Consider the following 13761-nt stretch of genomic DNA (forward strand, 5'->3'; position numbering starts at 1 on the left):
ATCCCAGTCCAAATTCAAGCTTTGTGACCCCGCAAAAGCCTTAAAAGTGTGGTAAATCGCCCACCAATCGAAATCTCTTTGTATTACATTCGAACTCAAGCGCTTTCCATGTTGTTTCGCTGAGACGTGCGCACTCGGCGGACATTTTAATTCCCATTTAAAAATTCTTCGCTACTCGCGGTGTGTGGAACGGAAAGAGCAAACACAAACACAGTGCTGGGTCATATGTGCGCAAGGTGTTCGTCAAGGTGGTTTTATCGCAACTTTACGGTAGTTTGTTAATAAAACTAGGAGGATTTAGCGGAAAACAGGTAATACAATTTATTCTCTGATACTAGCGCTCGCTTAATTTTCAATTAAGGCAATTTCGGTTTGTCAAATTAAAAACCGTAGCTTTATCAGTGATAAGAGCACTTATTAAATTATTATAATCACAAGCCACGTTTCAGTTCACACAACACTATCACCTGTTATCAACGTATAAACCGTGCCTAAAATAGGTATGTCGAATTTCTTTTTTAAATTAGCGCTGTTACAGCCTGATTATTTCGTCGAAAATGCGAGATTCTGACGCTTTCTAGTAAGGGAAACAAAGCAAAGCTTCATTAGTTTATCGAATTTCAAAAAGGGGTACAGTTTGGCGCAATTCCGGTGACATTATTGTTGTATAACACTTCCGGTGACAAGATTACCGGAACTACACGTCTATAACATCCCCACGTTCATAAATAATGACCTTTCAAAAGTGAGGTTTCTACCTACGATAGACAACAATAGGGCGAGACCAGAATTCGAAATTCAACTCTTCAAAGAATCATACTTTATAACCGTGACATTTCAAGTGCTGGTGTTACAATTTGTTGTCTTTATTGTTCATTGTAATATGAGTCATTGAGTAATTATTGTTGCAAGAGTCTGCGAAAAGATCTGCAACAGTGTTATCGTTTCGTAACAGCGTTGCATTTTCACTTAAACTGTTTTGATTTTTTTCGATCGTATCTAATCTTGAGCAAACTTAAGATAACTGAATTTTTTCAAAAGAGCCTTCAAGGTTTTGAAGGGAATTCCAGCAGCATTGACTGAAGGTGAAGATATATATATTCAGCCTGATAGCTTTACTGGCTTAGTTCAGTGATCCCAAACCAACTGAAACGAGACTATCACGAAATGTTAAAAACTAGCACTTGACAATGAACTTAATAATTATTCTAATTTTTATGCTTCGACTAATTGAAGGAAGATGCATAGACGTGGCTCAATTTGCATTTAAATTATGCCCCATTTGCGTCGAAAGTGTGGAAAACTGAAGCTCTTAGTAACAGGAAGCGTTTATTTACAATTTCTTCTTAGAAAGCACATGTCGTACGGTTTGTCCCTCTGTTTATTCAATTAACATAATCAAAGTTGATGTAGCAAATAAATTACCGACGTAACATCTTGTTTAACAAATCATATTCAATTAGCGAGGGAGAAATTCGTCGAAATTTGTTGTTTTGTCAATCGAAAGTGTAGGCCTAGACCTTGACTATAAACACCGTATGATTAATTTTGAAGGCCTTGAACGGATGTTCCCATATTAGTGCGGTTTTGCTACAGTTGACTATTTCTCTAATCAAAAATTATTCTTCGTGACCAATCATCTGGTTGATTAATTTCCAGCAAAATTCGACTTTCGTATTGTTTTTGTTCGACAATAAAATAACGGAGCGAAAGATCAGTCATTGTAGTTACAATCAGGTCATTCTTTGAAAGTCTGTCAAGAAAAATAAGGAAGCAACAACGGTTACAGCGATTTTATGGTGAAAAGTAGCAACAGATTTGCATCGGTGAGATCTACAAACGACGTAAATTTAAAACGGATTGTAAAAAGTACATTAACTTATTCATTTCGAACTCATCCAGCGTGAATTTTCAAGAATGTGTAATTTGAAACTCCGTTAAACGAGATGAGCCAAGATTTAAAACAAAAAAAATACCAAAAATGTTCATTTTGCGCGAAAATTATTTGATTCACAGATATTTATAGTCTTGCATATCTGTAAGATGTTATCAGTGACAAGGCTTTATCAAAGTCTATCCACACATTTCAATAAAATTTAGTATTATCGATCGCTAATCAAAAACTGTACAACCTACCAACCAAAATTATTCTAGAAAAAAGGAAATTTTCACTTTCTTTTCTAAGTTTCTCTCTTAGAAACCAAAATATTTATTCGCGAATAAAATTTTACGCTACTTGACTGACTTAAAACAAACCATTGCATTTACAAATAGAGTCTCGTAAAACATATCAGTTGGAAAAAACAAACTAGATAACGTTTAATAACACTTAACATTGCCCCAATTTGACTCGATTTTTTTCGCTTCACAAATCCACCATCTGTTTGGTGTAAAAATTAAAACAGTTCTTTTACTACTTGTGACACCGTTTCAGCAAATTCCAATTTCTGAGAACCATATTCTGTTTTCAAAATTGCAGTAACAATTCTGTGAACGTTCACGTAACCTTGCCATTATCATGTTGCAACCGCAATTGGTTATAATTCTGGAAAAACACTTCCACTTTCTTAATCCAGCGGCCGAATAATCAATCAATCACAGTAATCTCAACAAATCATGTAATAAATTGTATTTTCACAAACTTCTCAATTATTGTTCTAAAAACCAAAGTTGTTCTCCGTTTGTGTTAATAACAAAAAATCTGGTAACTGCTAAAAGACATTAACAACTACAATGAATTTAAAAAATTGATGCTGATTTATGCCTAGTTAGTATCTGCCTTGATATTTGTTACCTAATCTAATTTAACCAAAAAAAATTGACTTTTTTAAAAATTTGTAAAATGCCTAAGAGATAAGATTTTAAAAGAATGTTCTACATTTTCCGACGTTTTTGAATGCCCCAGTTAATCTAATCATAATAAAACTTGCAATTTTTATCAAATTATCGTTTATTAATTTAATATATGTTTGCTTATAAGTAGCTGATATTAATCTAGACTGACGTACGACCCGTACGATAATCAATAAAGTTAAAAATTGAATAGATAAAACTTTACCCTTTCTTTAGTATTCCAGTTAGGTGTATTTTGGTTATAGAAAATTGTGTTAATTGAGTTCAAATTTCATATTATTTGACTTATCATTTTATTCTTTCATTAAAACTAAATTGGTTGTAGTTAGTTTCGTGGTTATAGATTTTTTCTCCCGTTACAACGTAAGAAGCAGTTGAACGTCTTCTTTAGTCGATTTCGACATAACGTCGCCTCATTCTAAATAATAAAGCCGCTTAAATTAAAACTTGAGGCAAATCTGCTCTTCTGTATCATCAAGTGGGTCACGAGTACCGTATCCCTGTATAACTGTACGTGGCATATGGTCTTTACTCAACAATTTTTACCGACACCGTTTCATCGGCATTGACAAAAACGTATTTTTAGAGTGAAACATGGACTCGGTTTGGGCTCGGGACCCTACCGAAGGGTTCATCCTTGCCCGAATTTCCGAACTTTTAGTAGAGGGTGCTGAAGTAATCCCCGTCAACTCGAAATTCCCCAAACGGGTCTTGCCTTTCAGCGACATTTTCAAAGCACAAGAAGATGACGTAAATAAAGACTACGATGACAACTGCGAAATGGTTTTCCTAAACGAAGGTTCACTCCTCAACAATATCCGTATCAGATATTACCAAAATAAAATCTACGTAAGTCCTTATCGCGCGTAAGCTCGCCGATAACAGCGAATTTTAGACCTACGTGGCAAACATCCTAATCGCCGTCAACCCCTACAAAGACATCCCCCAACTCTACTCCCCCCAGACAATCAAAAACTACCAAGGCAAATCTTTGGGCCAAATGCCACCCCACGTTTTCGCGATCGCCGACAAGGCTTTTCGCGATATGAAAACCCTGAAGCAATCCCAATCGATTATAGTTTCCGGAGAGTCAGGAGCTGGCAAAACCGAATCCACCAAACATCTCCTCAAATATCTCTGTGTCAATTGGGGGGCGCAAGCGGGTCCCATTGAACAGAAAATCCTCGACGCGAATCCAGTCCTTGAAGCTTTCGGTAACGCGAAAACAACGCGGAACAACAATAGTTCCCGTTTCGGGAAATTCATGGAAGTGCACTTCGATAAAAACTTCCACGTGGCTGGAGGACACATTTCCCACTACCTTCTGGAAAAGTCGCGGATTTGTTCGCCGCAAGGCGACGAACGCAGCTATCACATTTTTTACATGATGATGGCTGGAGCTCCCGAGGGGTTAAGACAAAAACTGGCCTTGACTAAACCCGACGATTTTAATGTATGTTTATTATGATTTTTTCAATTACAAGAAAAAATAATTTTAGTATCTCAAATCGGGTTGTACGCGATATTTCACCACCGCCGCCAATGAGAAAAAGTTAACTCCGGGCCAGAAAAGCGCAGATCATTCCAAAAACGGTCCTTTGAAGGACATTTTAATCGACGATATTGCCGATTTTCTGACCCTTGATGGTGCTTTATCACGGTTGGGTTTGAGTGATTCTGACCGGTTTGACATCTACTCGACTGTGGCGGCAGTTTTGCACCTTGGCAACATCGAGTTTGAGGAAAACCCAGAAGATACAAGAGGTGGTTGCAGAGTGTCACCAAGTAAAGCTAAATCACTCGAAATTGCATCTGGGCTTTTGGGCATTGACCCAACTGAGCTTCGACAAGCCTTGGAAGCTCGAGTCATGCAAAGTAGCAGAGGTGGGGCCAAAGGAACAGTCATCATGTATTATTTTTCTGCACCAAAAATTCCCAAAAAGTTAATTGAACGATTTTAGGGTTCCGCTTAAAGTTTACGAAGCGAATAATGCTCGCGACGCTCTCGCGAAAGCTATCTACAGCAACCTTTTCGATTACATTGTGAATCGAATCAATCAGAGCATTCCGTTCCAAACCTCCAGCTACTACATCGGTGTGTTAGACATAGCCGGGTTTGAGTTTTTCACTGTTAACAGTTTTGAGCAGTTTTGTATCAACTACTGTAACGAAAAGCTCCAACAGTTCTTTAACGAAGTGATTTTGAAAAACGAGCAAGAACTGTACAAACGTGAAGGTTTGAGCGTGCCTGAGGTGAACTTCGTGGATAATCAAGACTGCATTAATTTAATTGAAACTAAGAGTAACGGAATTCTCCAAATCCTTGACGAAGAATCCAAACTGCCGAAACCTTCCTACAGTCATTTTACGTCAGAAGTGCACAAACACTGGCCTAACGAGTTCAGGATTGGTTTACCGAGATCGTCCAAACTGAAATCGCACCGTAGTCTTCGGGACGATGAAGGTTTCCTAATCCGGCATTTCGCCGGTGCTGTGTGTTATCAAACCGTAAGTAGTCAATCAGTCGTGAAATTGGGTTTATTTTTTGTTTTAGAAACAATTCATTGATAAAAACAATGACGCCTTGCACGCATCACTGGAAGGGATAGTCCAAGACAGCAAAAGCAAGCTGATCCAAACTCTTTTCGCCACATCAAATGCACAAAAGGGGAAACTCACGTTTATAAGCGTCGGCAATAAATTCAAAACGCAGTTGCTCGAACTGATGGAAAAGTTGAGGAAGAATGTAAGTAGGGCCAAACTTTTGGGCCTTGTTCCCACAACTGTGCTTCCAGGGGACCAATTTTATCCGTTGTATCAAACCGAATAATAAAATGCTCGACAATCAATTCGACGGTGCCTTGTGTTTGATGCAACTGAAGTGCCTTGGCATGACCTCAGTTTTGGAGCTCATGGAGCATGGGTACCCCAGTCGGGCCCCATTTACCGATTTGTACAACATGTACAAAGAGTATCTTCCGCCAGAATTGAAGAAACTCAACCCTAAGACGTTTTGTGAAGTACGAAGTTTGTGATTTTAGCATAATTTTTGAGTTTGATTTTTCAGGCAATGCTCCACAGTTTGAAACTAAAAGACCGGGATTTCAAATTCGGAGTCACCCGAGTGTTTTTCCGGCCGGGAAAATTCGCCGAATTTGATAAAATCATGAAATCTGATCCCGAGAATTTGAAAGCGATCATCGCTGATGTTAAGAAGTTCCTTGTCAAGTCGCGGTGGACCAAAGCACAGTTCTGTGCCCTCACTGTTATCAAATGTGAGTTTCGCTGTTTTACGACTTGAGATAATTGTTTGTTTTTAGTGAAAAACAAAATTATTTACCGGAAACGTGCCCTCGTTGTCGTACAAAAGACTGTGAAAGGTTACTTGACTCGAAAACGCCACGGCCCGAGGATTAAAGCTTTGACCAAAATTAAGAGTCTTGATGGTAATTTAAAGAAGATGGAAGCGATTGCTGGGCAATTGAAGAAAGAGAAAGAAGCAACAACTAATGAAATTAACCAACTTAAAACTGAAATAAGTGGGACGATTGGGCGTATTAAGGTATGTTTTATTTCGGTTTGGGTTTTTAACTGTGTTTTTATCTGCTAGAAGGAGGATAAAATGGCAGCTTCCGCCCTGGACGGTCTTTACAAGCAGTTGGTTGCGAAAGTTGACAAGCAAATGGATTCTTTGCAGAAGAAGTTGCTAGAACAGAAGAATGCGGAAGAGCAAGCCCGATTGAAGAAAATCCAGGAAGAAATGGAACGTGAGAAGAAGCGCAAAGAGGAGGAAGAACGTCGATTGAGGGAAGAAGAAGAGAACAGGAAGAAGAAGGCCGAAATGGAAGCCCGCCGAAAGAAGGAAGAAGAAGAACGCAAACGCCAAGAGGAAGCCGATCGAAGAACAGCCGAACTTCTTCAAGCGCAACAAGCAAAAGACGAACTGGATGAACGCCGCTATCAGGAACAATTGGAGCAAGAACGCCAAGACCACGAACTTGCTCTCCGTCTAGCACAAGAAAGTAACGGACAACTCGAAGAGAGTCCTCCCATGATTCGAAAGTATGACTTGTCTTATTTTTGTTTTTTGAGCATTGCTCAACACTTGCTTTTATTGTAAATATGTATATTGTGGTGGCAGCTCAATATCAATGCTTCTTGTTTCCATGATTCAGCGGTGGAGCGGACACGGCCCGGCAGTCTTTCAAGCTCAACAGGTATTACTTGTCGTAATTTTTCTACTAACCAAAGTTTACTAAACTTAAACTATCATGGAAGCAAAAATTGTGCTTAAGTGTTGTCTCTCGTGGCACTTGTACATCTAGCACTCTGCAATTTAGCCGTTTGGAGGCGATTCGGGAAAACCTTCACTATTTCACTAATTGACTATTTTTGCAAAAATTTAGATCAGAAGCTGTGAAGAACCAACAAGCGGCCCTCGCCAAAGGCAAGTACGACCTCACCAAGTGGAAATATTCGGAACTGCGCGACACCATCAACACTTCCTGTGATATCGAACTGCTGGAAGCTTGCCGTCACGAATTCCACCGCCGCTTGAAGGTGTACCACGCCTGGAAGGCCAAGAACCGCAAACGCACCATCATGGACGAGAACGAACGCGCCCCGCGCTCAGTCATGGAATCAGCCGCCAGGACACCAAAGATCCAACAAAAAGCACCAGTTTTGGACAATAACTCCCAACGGTACTTCCGCATTCCCTTCGTACGTCCAGGAGGGGATAACAGTAAAAGGGGTTGGTGGTATGCGCATTTCGATGGCCAGTATGTAGCAAGGCAGATCGAGCTGCATCCGGAGAAGGCGCCGATTTTGCTTGTTGCAGGTAAGAGTTGTTTTTTTTTTATTTGATTTGCTACCACTTGTAATTTTAGGTAAAGACGATATGCAAATGTGTGAACTTTCGTTGGAAGAAACGGGATTGACGAGGAAACGAGGGGCGGAAATTTTGGAAAGCGAGTTTAATAAGGAGTGGGAGAAGCACGGTGGAGCCAAGTATGTGCGACCGGCTGATCGAAAACAATAGTAAAGTAAATAAGTTTGTTAGTTAAAGGGGTTTTGATAATTTTGCAAAAGGTAGCTTTGCAGTATTAAATATACAGCTATATATTGAAATGTAAACAATGATAAGTTATTGATAATAAATTATTTATCGTTAAAATGTGTATTTCTCTGCAATTCCTTCATGATTTGATGATAATAGGAGTATAGGGGTTCTGTAGACAAAACTTGTTAATTTTTAACGACCATTTTATTACTAGATTTACAAAGACATTGGAATTACACGCTCCTAACTTTCTTCTTTTCTTTGTAGACACTTTCTTGTTGGACTAAAATTAAACGTAGCATTACATTCCAACGTTGATAACGTAGCCAAAGTTAACTTACTGTAAGGATCAAAACGAACAACTTCTAATTTATCACCTAATCGTTCTCTAATTTTATTAAAAGTATGCCCACTAATTACACTTTCCATTTGTACCATCACTCTCCTGTAAAATTGTTTATCTTTTTATTACTCTTGAAGGTATAAAGTTAATTAGAAAACCCAACACAACACAAACAAAAATTTAAAACAGGGGAACTAACAACTCATCGCAACTACACCTTTTGTTAGACTGTTATTATTTCTTGCACACACACAGAAAAAGGAAAAGGTCAAAGCTTTATTGTAAAATTAAAATATAACACGCAAAAACCGAAAAGGGTATTATATTCGACAGTTTATTACTAGAAATAAAAAAATTCAAGTGGGGGTGAGGGATTAAAACTTGACTGACCACATCACCACTAGCCACACATAAAGAGTAAAAAACAACAATAATATCACATTACACTATTGTAAGACACACATCATCTCAAAAAAAAAGGAAAAAGGGGAGTCCCCATGCCTTTTTATGTAAGTTTTTGGACGAAAATAAGGTTATATATAACATGCAAAAAGGGAAAAGGGTACTCACTTGCTTTTAACTTTCTTGAGTAGAATTCGTGTCAAAAACATGGTTGTGGCCTTTTCCGGAATATCAAAAATGCAGTTCTAAATTATTTCCACTTAAACACAATCGCGACTTATTTTTATTGAAAATAAAAACGGCAAACTTAACCTACACTCGCACGAAATTTGACATTTTGGAACGACCTTGACAGACACGTGCCAACTTCGATCACTCTTGCTGCACCTGCTGGCAGGCGGGATCTCACCTTGGCTTTGTTTGATCAAAATTATGACTTAAAGGAAACGTCATTTCACTTATCATTACAAACATTTCATAAAATAAATTGGAAATGCTCTATAAATTTCAAGTTTCAGGAATTTCGGCGTCCTTAAGACCCCGAATCGAATCACGCATCCAACGTTAATTTGCTTTCTTACGTCACGTTGCCCTATTTATTTTCACGCATTCATTCAGCCATCCCCATTACTCATTCATAAGCTATCTAATCAAAAGCGACGGGCTCAATATCCGCCAAATCCTAGTCCAAGGTGATTCGGTCAAACCTCAGTGCGACTCCGGCAGTGCAAGACCGCGAAAATGGCTTTTAAAAAAGTGACGCACGTTATTTTCGATATGGACGGCCTCCTTATCGGTAATTTCCAACCCTTGTTCGATTTTTCCCTCACAGCTGTCTTGCAGAATCGGAGTCAGCCTACGACCGAGTGATCAACGAGATCGCCCAGCCGTTCGGCAAAACGTACACGAGGGACGTCAAAATCAAAATTTTGGGAACCCCCGAGCCCGACACTGCCCGAATCGCCATCACGGAGATGGGGCTCCCATGCACAATTGACCAGTTCCTCGAAATCTACCGAAAGAAAGTCAGAGAGGAGTTGCAGAACCCGCCGCTTATGCCGGGGGCGAAGCGCCTCGTGGAGCACCTCCACAAGCACAATATCCCCATCGCGGTGGCCACCTCCTCCTCGCAGGAGTCCATGGAGATGAAGACGAAGAACCACCAGGACTTGTTCAAGCTGTTCCACCACATCGTGTGCGGGACCACCGATCCCGAAGTCAAACACGGCAAGCCCGCCCCTGATATTTTCCTAGTCTGTGCCTCAAGGTTCCCCGATAAGCCGCCCTCTGATCAGGTCATTATAATTATCGATCAAATTGTGATTCTAACGTTTGATTCATTATTAGTGTCTGGTGCTCGAGGACGCGCCCAATGGGGCTAGGGGCGCTATCGACGCAGGGATGCAGGCTGTGCTGGTACCTGCGGCCGATGTTCCCGAAGACAAGCGCAAGCCGGCAACGATTGTTCTAAACTCGCTGCTGGAGTTCAAACCGGAGCTCTTCGGACTTCCGGCTTTTGAATGAAAATTTTAGCCGAGATTTTAGGAAATAGGCGCAAATGCACCAATTGTTGAGTATTAACTTATTGCAAATTTATTTATTTTGATGTACGAGTATGTGTTACACCATTAAATGAATTATTTTACTAATGAAGGTTTTTATTGCCCCATTACGCCAGATAAAATGTATTTAGTTGGCGATAAAAACAAATGAATTTTCCACAAGGACGACGGAATTAAATTCGCATCAGTTACGCGTTCAATTGTTATTATCCAATTTGACCAAAAAATCGCTTTTTGTTTTATTTTATATTATCGGTTATCATTATCACCATACAATAATGTGATCTTCAGTTCACTTATGTTGTTTTCGGAGTGTAGTACATTGAATCCAAAAATAATCTTGTGAAGTCGGTCACAATCGACCTGTCTGGCACACTTTGGGCCACCCCGTATATTGCCATCTGGAACACAAAATTAAGAAAAATAACTGGCATTTTTCCACGTACTTTTCCCTCAACAGGGACATCCGGTTCCTTCAAAATTTCGGCGAGGCTGTTTTGGACGTCATTCAAAAATTTATCGGCGACACCCTGTTGCGTGTGCATATGCGTGACACATATGTGAATGCTAAAAATAAAATTAAGAGTTCTGATCTAAGAGAGTTCTTAGAAATATCGTTTCACAATGTCACCTAAAACCCCTTTTAAATTTGTCGGATATCAAGATCAAAATTATTATTTATAAACATGTGGTAACACAGTACACGGTCTCCCGGTCTTTAAAGTGGCAAAAAATAAATAATAAATAAAAAAGTATTTACATAAGTATTTATTTTTCGATGGAAAAAAAATGGAATAATTTAAAGTTTGATTTGTTTAAATTTGTTTTTGGGTTATTTAGTCCTCATTTGTTTACGCTATAAACATTTGTTTTACGTAACCAGAAAAAAGTAGCGTGAAACTAAATAAAAACATTTAAAAATCGCTAGCTCTTGACTTGTATTAAATTAGTCACTCATTGATTTGAAAAGGAGTTTAGTTTAGTTCAGTTCGAAACTTTTCACTTACCCCGACGGGAATTGCAAGACGTTCAAATTCCACCCAAGCTTATTTAAAGCCGATCCAAGTCGATAAATATGAAAATCATTCGACCCTAAAGCGATAACACTTGTGGCAGGTTGGCCAAAAATAAAAATGCCTTTCATTCTTCTCAGTCTGCAATTTTTTTTAGTTTTTATTTATTCTATTAAATTATTATTTTAAAAGTACCCTTTTTCGATGTATCGCGTGGTATGAATAATGTCTCTAGTAGCCTGTACATAGCCCTCTTTCCCGAAATTGAGCATTGCGGCCCAACAAACGGCTATATTACCCCCAGCACGTGACCCGGCAAGAGTCGGAGAACCATAAACACCGCCAGGCCAGTCAGTGGTGACCGTATATTGATAATGCCTGTACCTAAACCCAAAAACCATAAAAACGCCTCACCCAAACAAAATCCCTACTTTTTATCCCTGTAAAGCACCACCGAGGACCCCTTCGGTGCAAATCCATACTTGTGCGTATCAGCTGAAATACTCGTAACCCCTGGTAGCCTGAAATCGCATAACGGTACCGGATATCCGGCATCCTCCATAAACACAGTCAAAAAACCCCCAAGGCAAGAATCGACATGCACGGGAATATTATATTTCACACCTAGGGCGGAAATCGCCTCGATATCGTCCATAGTTCCGTACGGAAAATTGGGAGCGGAACCTACCAACTAAAACTGGATTAAAAAAACACAAAGGAAAAAACTCGTACTAAAATCGTGTTGCAATTAATGGCACGTTTCATAGCCTTGATGTTGGCTTTAGTCGTTTGAGGATCGACCGGAATCGACCTGACTCTCATCCGGAGATATTGGGCAGCTTTGTCAAACGCGGAATGGGCCGTAACCGGAACGATTATTTCCGGTTTCCGGATTCCACGCACTTCGCGAGCGTAGTCACGCCAGGCTTTGCAGGCCATGACGATGGATTCGGTGCCTCCGGTGGTTACCTGATTATTTACCAAAAAATGATTCTACGCTGAGGGGGCGAGTTGGACTTACTATTCCACAAGAGTTTTCGTCACCGTAAAAAAGATTGCAAGACATACGGATCACTTCAGCTTCCATTTTGCATAAACCGGGGAAAAGGTCTGGATGAAGGGGGTTGGTGTAGGACGTTAGGCCGTACACTTCAGTGACAAGCTTTATTAGAGCGGGGTTGTGGTAGTACACAGCCCCTGAGACGAGGCCCCCTTTCCAGTCATAATCACCTATATTGAGAAAATAGGAATTAATACAAGCAGGTCCACAATATCTGACAAAAAAATTCAGCACATACTGTTTCTAACAAAAAATTAATTTAGGTACTCTTTTAAATATGAATAAGCTTGCATGTAAAGGTTTTTGAAAAAACAAAAACAGCTTACGATAAATTCGTTTGGCCTTTAAACACAGGTTGCTTCACATAAAATGTTGACCCTTGTAAAAGTTGAGCTAGATAACCAACAATACACTTTTAAATTGCGATTTTTTTTTCTTGAAATTATGTAAGTTACGCAAGTCAAGCCAAGACAGCTCAATTGTTATCCATAATATGGAGCATTATTTAATTGTAATTAATTAAAAAACCTTACCCACTTTCAAATTCTCCTCAACGCAGTTCAAAATCTGCTCAGCGGTTAACTTTTTTTCAGGCAGTTTGGTGATGTAGGTCAAGTGTTTGGTCTTTTCCACTGTTTCTTTCTCAAACGATTCAGAAACTTTAGCCAATTCTGTTTCAAACTTCTGTCTAACGCTTGGTATCAACTTGACTAATTTGAAAATTGTCTTTTTCGCCCTTTGGGTAACAGCTGGAAGTGAAGTTTGAAACTGAATTCATCCAATTTAAAGACTCACTTTCTTCTTGGTTGAAAAATTCATGAAGCCAGACAAAAAACAGCACACTTGTCGTGGTGATTGTGACTATTTGCCAAGGTTCTTTCCCAGCAAAGGAGTTATTAACCCCGGTTTTTAGAATAGTTAGGTGTTGGGATATAACATCCATGGCGAAAGTTACGTAAAAGATTAACCGCTTTCATAAAAAATCACTTTAATCAAAAGTATTATCTGATAAGGGGCACCTGAAGTAAAGCACTTGAAACACGACTTATGACTCTCGGAGAAATAAAAAAGTTAAGGCTTAACGTTCGCTGGCATAATAAAACGTAACTTGTTATTGTTAACTGGTACAAATATTTATTATAAACATTTTTATGATGATTAGGAAATTTGGGGTTACAAATTTGACAGACAAGTGACAAAAGGCGGTTGTATAAATTTTTACAAGAAAATCTTACAAATTAATACCAAAAAGTACCTCAAAAGCCATTAAAATCATGAAGGATAATTATTATTTTAATAAAAGTAGAGTGGTAGTCATCCGGGCTTAAAACTGGGAACTCCCTGTATAAAACTTTTTTTATAAAAAATTTAAAAATAACCAATTATAATTGTGTTTTTAACAAATTTGCCATAATTAAAGTAATAAAAGAGAAAACAAAGGAGTTTTTAGGAGCTTTTGTTTTTAT

The 13761-nt window shown here is 39.0% G+C and overlaps 4 protein-coding genes across 7 annotated transcripts in view; 2 read left to right on the forward strand and 2 right to left on the reverse strand.

Annotated features, from left to right (window-relative positions):
* mRpL33 (mitochondrial ribosomal protein L33) overlaps positions 1 to 9018 on the reverse strand; it is a 143029-nt gene extending 134011 nt beyond the window's left edge. Inside the window, exons 1-3 of one of the 2 annotated variants that reach the window (XM_064356423.1) lie at positions 8829 to 9018; positions 8257 to 8360; positions 8149 to 8198 (exon numbers count right to left, since the gene is read on the reverse strand). In XM_064356423.1, the coding sequence (XP_064212493.1) occupies positions 8149 to 8198; positions 8257 to 8360; positions 8829 to 8869 (195 nt within the window). In that variant the 5' untranslated portion in view covers positions 8870 to 9018. Of the gene's footprint in view, positions 1 to 8097; positions 8199 to 8256; positions 8361 to 8828 lie in introns of those variants that run through there. The other variant, XM_008203196.3, reaches the window with a different exon arrangement.
* jar (jaguar) lies at positions 66 to 8029 on the forward strand. 3 transcript variants are annotated; one of them, XM_008203198.3, is made up of 13 exons: positions 66 to 311; positions 3440 to 3702; positions 3749 to 4306; positions 4353 to 4762; positions 4815 to 5361; positions 5408 to 5599; positions 5649 to 5873; positions 5921 to 6128; positions 6174 to 6415; positions 6464 to 6915; positions 7029 to 7070; positions 7260 to 7693; positions 7743 to 8029. In XM_008203198.3, exons 2-13 carry the CDS (start codon positions 3448 to 3450, stop codon positions 7892 to 7894), a joined length of 3717 nt encoding a protein of 1238 aa, XP_008201420.1. In that variant the 5' UTR covers positions 66 to 311; positions 3440 to 3447; the 3' UTR covers positions 7895 to 8029. The 3 variants fall into 3 exon arrangements, with proteins under 3 accessions (XP_008201420.1, XP_064212485.1, XP_008201419.1); XM_008203197.2 differs by lacking the exon at positions 66 to 311 and adding an exon at positions 444 to 500; XM_064356415.1 differs by lacking the exon at positions 7029 to 7070.
* Positions 9019 to 9251: 233 nt separating the features above from the next.
* LOC663913 (pseudouridine-5'-phosphatase) lies at positions 9252 to 10309 on the forward strand. Its single transcript, XM_969942.5, has 3 exons — positions 9252 to 9456; positions 9504 to 9955; positions 10008 to 10309. The coding sequence occupies exons 1-3, from the start codon at positions 9402 to 9404 to the stop codon at positions 10182 to 10184; spliced, it is 684 nt and encodes a 227-aa protein (XP_975035.1). The 5' UTR covers positions 9252 to 9401; the 3' UTR covers positions 10185 to 10309.
* Positions 10243 to 13495, reverse strand: Sply (Sphingosine-1-phosphate lyase). The gene is made up of 9 exons (XM_962699.5): positions 13091 to 13495; positions 12829 to 13044; positions 12257 to 12465; positions 11968 to 12204; positions 11667 to 11926; positions 11431 to 11619; positions 11230 to 11376; positions 10669 to 10789; positions 10243 to 10623 (listed from the first exon to the last, which is right to left on the reverse strand). Exons 1-9 carry the CDS (start codon positions 13236 to 13238, stop codon positions 10519 to 10521), a joined length of 1632 nt encoding a protein of 543 aa, XP_967792.1. The 5' UTR covers positions 13239 to 13495; the 3' UTR covers positions 10243 to 10518.
* Between the last annotated feature and the right edge of the window lie 266 nt (positions 13496 to 13761).

The sequence above is a fragment of the Tribolium castaneum genome, chromosome 4, assembly GCF_031307605.1.
Source record: "Tribolium castaneum strain GA2 chromosome 4, icTriCast1.1, whole genome shotgun sequence".
Classification (NCBI taxonomy): Eukaryota; Metazoa; Arthropoda; class Insecta; order Coleoptera; family Tenebrionidae; genus Tribolium; species Tribolium castaneum.